The sequence below is a fragment of the Solanum tuberosum genome, unplaced genomic scaffold (assembly GCF_000226075.1).
Source record: "Solanum tuberosum cultivar DM 1-3 516 R44 unplaced genomic scaffold, SolTub_3.0 scf00094, whole genome shotgun sequence".
NCBI lineage: Eukaryota > Viridiplantae > Streptophyta > Magnoliopsida > Solanales > Solanaceae > Solanum > Solanum tuberosum.
Genome location: NW_006239020.1, coordinates 932,369 through 940,303, shown reverse-complemented (window position 1 = coordinate 940,303; position 7,935 = coordinate 932,369). Strand labels below are relative to the sequence as shown.

The 7,935-nt window shown below is 38.6% G+C and overlaps 1 protein-coding gene across 1 annotated transcript; it reads left to right on the top strand.

Moving 5' to 3' along the window:
• Positions 1 to 341: 341 nt before the first annotated feature.
• On the top strand, positions 342 to 1,091 carry LOC107060732 (uncharacterized). Its single transcript, XM_015308965.1, has 3 exons — positions 342 to 462; positions 640 to 913; positions 1,034 to 1,091. Exons 1-3 carry the CDS (start codon positions 342 to 344, stop codon positions 1,089 to 1,091), a joined length of 453 nt encoding a protein of 150 aa, XP_015164451.1.
• Positions 1,092 to 7,935: the final 6,844 nt, after the last annotated feature.

Sequence of the window (7,935 nt, the reverse complement as noted above, 5' to 3'; positions counted from 1 at the left end):
AATTACCTCTCAGTCCTATTCTAGAGGTTGAGTTGGTTGATGTATGGGGAACCGATTTCATAGGGCCTTTTGTGAGTTCTTATGGGAACAAATACATCTTTGTAGCCGTTGATTATGTCTCTAAATGGGTAGAGGCGGTGGCCTTACACAAAAATGAAGGGAAAAGTGTTGTTCAATTCATCAAGCGGTTCATTTTTATGAGATTTGGCACTTCACGTGTAATTATTAGTAATGGGGGCTCTCATTTCTGTAACTGAATATTCGCATCGTTGTTAAGCAAGTATGGAGTCTAGCATAAGGTTTCCACCCCTTATCATCCACAAACAAGTGGGCAAGTCGAGATGTCAAACAGGGCAATCAAAGGAATTTTGGTCAAGACCATTAATGCAAATCAAACTGATTGGTCCTGGAAGATTGATCACATTCTTTGGGCATATAGAACTGCATTCAATCCCCCGATTGGTATGTCCCCGTATCAATTGATGTTCGGTAAACCTTGTCATCTATTGGTTGAACTTGAGCATAAGGCATTGTGGGACGTCAAGGTCATGAACTTGAATTGGGAGGATGAGTAAAAGGATCGAGTTGACCAACTCCATGCTTTAGAAGAGTTTCAGCTTTAATCTTATGAGAGTTCAGCCCTTTATAAGGAGAAAATGAAGAAATGTCATGACGCCAAAATCCTTCATCAAGAGTTTAAAGTTGGTGATCTTGTGTTGCTCTACAACTCTCGTCTGAGACTTTTTCCGGGAAAAGTCAAGTCAAAATGGTCGGGTCCATTCAAAGTAAATCGTGTGTTTTCAAACGGGGCAATGGAAGTTGAGAATGAAGATGGGTCAATGTTCAAGGTGAATGGGCAAAGTTTTAAGCTTTACTTTGGAGAAAACCCTAATGTGACTAAGATTGATGTGGTGTATATGGATGACGCTTGAATGCACATTCACGTCTTGCAACGACGTAAACTAAGGAACTTCTAGAGAACTAACCCAAGCTTTACTTTTTGTTATTTGAATAACGTTGGTTGGATGCGCAGGTTGGAGTTCGTACTTTGGAAGAAAGGAAAATGGGTGAAGGGCTTGAACACTCAGTGAGTTCTCATGAAAATAATTATTGTTGTTAGTTTTATTTTCTATTATTATTAATTGTTGTTAGTTTTGTGGCTAGGAGTTGACTTGAGATATATTCCGAGCTTTGGTAAGTCCTCATGCTTCAAGGATGAAGTTTTATTGTATTCAGTTTCTTTCATGTATTTCTCTTTTTGACATGATGTATGGGCTAGGCCCAATTTCATTCGATTGAAATAGATGGCTATGATTATACAAAGTGTCTAGACTTCCGATTTTCTTTATAAAACCTTTTTGGACTTGAAATGTGTTTTACTCTTATTGTTCTATTTCCTATGTTATGAGGACTAAGTGGCTTGTATAGAGCATTTCTGGGATCTATACGTCATGTTACATCTAGGGGGTACACCTGGATCGTGACAAACTTGGAAATCAGAGCACAAGGTTTAGAATGGTCCTAGGATTCCTCATAAGCCACGTCTGATGGAGTCTTGTTCATGAGTGTCAACCACGCCACATTTATGAATGAGAGGCTACAAGATGATTAGGAAACTCCACTTCTTTCATTACTCTAAAGTCGTGCGATAGAGTATAACTCTATAAGGTCTCTCTCCTAAACCCTATCCTATGTTCTTTAAGATATGGCTACCTAAAGAGCTTATGCTACAAGGAATGCGAGGGAGAATACGGAACAAGAAGCTCCTCTTCAACCTCTTCATATTCCGATTGATCCTTTGACCAATAAAGTGACTAATGCGGAGTTTATGTTTTCTTTCCAAATGTTGACTCAAGCCGGAATAAAAACCCCAGAATTTTATGGGTCAAAGATTGAGGAAGATCCTCAAGAGTTCATAGATGAGGTCTATAATGTATTAAACTTAGTGGGGGTGACTTTGGTAGAGAGGGTTAAATTGGCCGCTTATCAACTTAAGTGAGTTGCTCAGATTTGGTTCAACCAATGGAAAGAAGCAAGGCTGGTAGAAGCGGATCTCATAGAGTGGGAAATGTTTAATAATGCTTTGCTTGATAGGTTTTACCATCTAGAGATGAGAGAGGCTATGGTACTTGAGTTTATTAACCTTAGGCAAGGTAACATGAGTGTTAAAGAATATGCTTGGATGTTCACTCAGTTGTCGAGATATGCTCCATCTATAGTGGCCGACCCTAGGTCGAGAATTAGTAAGTTTGTGTAGGGTGTATCTGACTTAGTAGTGAAAGAATGTTGTACGGCTATGCTTGCCCATGATATGGATATTTCTCGTCTTATGGTTTATGACCAACAGATTTAAAAGAAGAAACTTAAGGAAGAGTCTAGAGAGGTAAAGAGGGCTAAGACCGGTGATGGTAATTTCTCTAAGGCAAGGTCTGATGGATAACGTCGACCTAGAGTTTGAAAAAGGATTTCCGAATAAGGTTCTTCTAAGGCTCCTCCAAGGTTTAACAAAGAGAGGGTGTCTAACCCTAAGTTTCATGAAGGGAGTAATTGGTCTTTATGACCGGATTATGCTAAGTGTGGAAGAAAGCATGATGGTAAATGCCTAGCCCGCACGGATGCTTGTTATGGTTGTGGTAAAAGTGATCACAAGAAGAGGGATTTCCCGATACTTATGGCTAAAGGAAGAGAGGGCAAGCAAGCTCCTTCAAGTGGTTTGGGTACTAGTGCTCCCAAACAAGATAAATATTAGGCTCTTAAGACTCATGATGAACAAGAGGGTTCTCCTAATATGGTTTTTGGTAAGTAGAAAGTCATCCAACTTGTTGTATATGATTTATCAGATCCCAATTCTACATTGTCTTTTATTACGCCGTACGTGGCTATGAGGTTTGAATTTCTTCCGGATGTGTTGGTAGAACCTTTTTCTGTCTCTACTCCTGTTGGTGATTCTATTGTGGCAAAAAGGGTTTATAGAAAGTATCTCATTTTCCCTACCTATAGAGTTACTCTTGTTGATTAGGTATAGCTTGATATGTTAGGTGTTGATGTCATCCTTTGGATGGATAGGTTGCACTCTTGTTATGCTTCTATTGATTGTAGAACTCGTGTAGTCAAGTTTTAGTTTCCAAATGAGCCTACCCCGAGAGTGGAAGGGGGGAAAAACTATGCCAACAATTTGGTTATTTCTTGTCTTAAGGCTAAGAAGATGACTTTTAACGGTTGCATGTATCACCTAATAAGGATGAGGTAAATAGATTCTAGTGTTCACCAACTGCAAGGACCTAGTTACCTTTCTAAGATTGACCTTAGGTCGGGTTAGCACCAAATGAGGGTGAAAGATGTTGATATTTCGAAAATAGATTTTAGAACCCGATATGGTTATTATGAGTTTTAGTAATGTCATTTGGTTTGACTAATGTTCCGACAACGTATATGGATTAGATGAATAAGGTGTTTAAACAATACCGCTCAGTACTAGACCCTGCTGAGGGTATTGTTATGGTCTAAGATGGTTTCAGATTATCTTTTGTGTTAGGTGTGAAAGCTAAGCAATGTCTTGATCCGACCTTAGTAAAAATTGAAAGAAGCGGTACTTGGAAAATCTGTTGAGGCTTTCTCCCAAGGGGGAGACGGTGTACATAGATATGTTTAGAGCTTGCGTGATTGAGTTTAAGGGCTATTGGGATGACCATTTGCCATTGATTGAAATTGCTTATTATAATAACTATCACTCGAGTATTGGTATGGCTCCATTTGAGGCTCGTTATGGTAGGAGGTGTAGATCTCCTATAGGTGGGTTTGAGGTGGACGACGTTTCTTTAATTGGTCCCGAGTTAGTTAATGAGGCTATTGGAAAAGTTCAACCTATTAGAGAAAGGTTGAAAACAACTCAAAGACGACATAAGTCATACGCCAATGTTAAAAGAAGGGATCTTGAGTTTGATGTTCATGATTGGGTTTACTTGAAAATTTCACCTATGAAGGGTGTAATGAGGTTTTGTAAGGAAGGGAAGCTAAGTCCCCGTTTTGTAGGCCCTTATGAGATTTTGAGAGGTGCTGGTAAGGAGGCTTGTGAACTTGATTTGCCTAATGAGTTGGCATCGGTGCATCCGGTTTTCCATGTCTCTATGCTTAAGAAGTGTGTTGGAGATCTGGTTGAGATTCTAGACCAGCAAGTCAAGAAATTGAGAAACAAGGAACTAACTTCCGTGCAGGTTATGTGGAGGAATCATTTAGTTGATGGTGCTACTTGGGAGGCCTAGGACGATATGATGTCTTGATACCCTCATATCTTTCCTTCTACTACTCTAACTTGAGGTAATAAGTTCATCTTGGTTTATTCTCTGTTTTGGAGTGATGCGTGTTTGTGTGTTTCCATGATTTCCTTATGATTATCCATATTCATGAGAAGCTTGGGGTTTGAAAGCAATTGAGTTTATATGATTAATTTTTCTCATGTTGTTGTGCATTCAGTATGAGTTGTCTATAGACTTCATGAGTTGAATTGTTTAACATGCTTTAGCTATGTTGTTGAATATGAATTGCATAAAGGCTCCATGATATTGTGTTGGGCATGCTTTTAGTTTGGAGAAGGTAATTATTCCTTGAACATGAGAAGTTTTGGAGATTTCATGCATAATGGGTTGTTAGATGTAGTTCCTACTTCCTTGTGATGTGTTGAGTATATTGAGCTTTGAGTTGATGTTTCCTCCTTAGTTGTGTGCATTTTCATGAGTTACGTGCATGATGGGCAGCTAGTATTGAGTCTTTACATCTGTAAGGTTTCTAGAAACGTCATTCGAGGAAGAATGTTCTCAAGGGGGAGATAATGTAACACCCCGGAGTTTAGTACACTAAACTAGGGCTAAGTATGTAAGGGCAAGAGCCAAGGAAGAAGGCAAGAGACAAGAAGGGGGTTTGGGCAGCATAGTTTTTTCCAAGCACTGCCCACCTTACCACGCCCCCATGACGGTTTGTGGTAGGTACCACGAGTCGTGGAAGATGTCATGGTGGTGCGGCAGTAGCCATGTCAAGCTGCCCTAAACGTTGACCCTCCCCGTTAGCCACTTGACGGCTCGTGAAGGCCACCACGGCCGTGGGAGGGGTCGTGGTCTTTTCTTGGCCATGTGGGGGCAAGGTGTGGAAACCCTAGCTATTGGTCCAAGGACCACGAGGAGGACCAGGGCTCGTGGGACCTCACGTGGTGATGAGGCAGACCAATGTAGCCTAGGGGTTAATTTGTCTTTTCCGGTTTTAATCAAACTAAAGCTATGTCGTTTTACCTAAGTGTAGGGCACCTATATAAGTCATTTTAATTCTAAAGCTCCCATATTCAAGCCATTATTTCCGAAACCAAAAAAAGATCCCCAAAGTTTTTCCTCTCAAATAACTCTCTCTCTAGAAACATGAAGAAGAAGAAGGAGATTCAAGCTAGGGTTCCAGAGCAAGCTTACATACTTCAATTTCTTTGGGTTTTGATAGTAAGGTATGATAGTTTTCATCCATGGAGTTCCCAAATCTCTTAATTTCAAATGGTAAAATTTCCCAATTCAGTTAGGGTTTTCATCAATTGTCATGATTTCCTTTCATAGTTGATTTAATTGATTGAATTATTATCTTCTATGCATGATGATAAATTGCAATGCTTTTATGATGAATTTCCCCATGAACCCATGTAATCCCCATGTTTTCATGTTATGAACAATGTGTTATGGGATTTTGATATTCAAGGAAGAGTTTTATGAAATTGAGCATGTATTACTAGTTTTACATGAATTTATAATGAAATCCATATCTAACCCATATTTTATAAGAGTTTACAATTGAAAGTGGGTTTTGACCTCAAGCAGGTAAATTCTGGAATTATGCATTTTCTATGAAATCTATGCAAATGTTTTAAGGAAGCTTTTAGAGTAAAGTATCAATGATGATGTTGTTGTTGTGTTGTTGAAAGGATATTCTCATAAAACACATACTAGTATGATTGTGAAAGGACATTCTCACACAGTAAGGATTCTTAGGTTATAAGGCATTCTTACCAAATTGAATCTAAGATTAAAAGTGATCATGGATGGTGAAAGGTTTTCTCATGCATGGTCTAAAGAGCTATCCTAATGAACTAACTTGGATTGGTTGTCCAAGGACATCTTTCCATGACACATGAGTTAAGTCAAGACTTAATAACTATTCCGTGAGATTTATGCTTAGTATCGAGTGGATACTGTATTGAGATCGAAGCCCTCACGACAATAGAGGCCGGGTTTCTAGTAACAATCTCCTTATATCTTAAACTATGTGCCCCAATAGGTTATTTAGCTAGTGGATCAACCTAATCTAAGAGTTCATGGTTCTACCTTAGGCAAGTAGAACAACCCTTTTCGGTGTGGGAATCACCGGGGGATAATGTTATAGCTCACATGGTCTCTTGTCAGTTAAGTTTAATTCCTACAACAAGATTAATAATGAACTAAGGCTACTTCAAGAAGCATGGCTTATGAGTTCAAAGGTTTAAATATGATTTTGGCTTGCGTTGGCTATGATTTTATGACGTATATTTCCAACTCTCTCATATGATATTTTAGCTTTGTTAAATTGTATATCATGAAATGAAATGTCTGTTTTAGCATATTTTAAATGGTTTATGCATGGCTATCATACTTGGTACATTGTTTTGTACTAACGCATACTCTTCCCTACATTGTTTTACCAAATGTAGGATCCGATATTCAGGGTTCTCAATTTCGTGGCTAGGAGTTGACTTGAGATATATTCCAAGCTTTGGTGAGTCCTCATGCTTCGAGGAAGAAGTTTTATTGTATTCCGTTTCTTTCATGTATTTCTCTTTTGGACATGATGTATTGGCTAGGCCCGATTTCATTCGATTCTAATAGATGGATACGATGAGACAAAGTTTCTAGACTTCCTCTTTTCTTTATAATAAATTTTTGGACTTGAAATGTAGTTAACTCTTATTGTTCTATTTTTTATGTTATGAGAAATAAGTAGATTGTATGGAGTCCTTCGGGTTTCTATACACCATGTTACATCTAGGGGGCACCCTGGGTAGTTACAACAAGCCACTTAGCTCTCATAACATAAGAAATAGAACAATAAGAGTAAAACAGTTCAAGTCCAAAATATTGTATAAAATGAAAAGCGGAAGTCTAAACCCATGTCTCAACATAGACATCTAATATAATAGAATGAAATTGGGCCTACACAACAAATCATGTCCAAAAGAGAAGTACAAGAAAGTAACTAAAACAATAACTCGAGGACCCACCAAACCTCGAGAGTCAATCAAATAACCCACTTACCACAAAACTCGGAAACATGTTTGTCGGACCCTATATTTGGGGGAAATGTAGGCAAGAGTATGCTTTAGTACAAAACAATGAACCAAGTATGATAGCCATGCATCAAACATTTGAAACATGCTGAAAAGGGATATTTCATTTCATAACATGCAATTGACCAAGCTAAAACATAATATTAAAGAGTTATATATCATAAGTCATAAATCATGGTCAATGCAAGCTAGCTTCTTCTTTAACATCTTTAAACTCATATGCTATACTCCTTGAGTAACCTTAGTTCATTATTACTGATGAATTTGAGAGTTAGACTGATTTAAGGCTTTGTTTTCATAGTTTAAGTACGCTCAATGCCTAAATTATGCTCTAAACGGATATTGATATATTGATTTGTAGCTAGGAAAACCAAAGAGAAAGGAAAGAACAACAAAGCTTAAGACCGCCGACCTTACTAGGTGATTCGCCGAGTGGCCTCTTCACCCGGCGAAAGTTTCAGTATGCCACTCTTGAGATGAGAGAAATTGGGTGAAGGTGACGCACCAATTGGATCGGCGAAGGGGAGTTAGTCCGCCGATTTTTATAGAACAATCAATGAGGATGCAATCAAAATGGCGATCCAAAA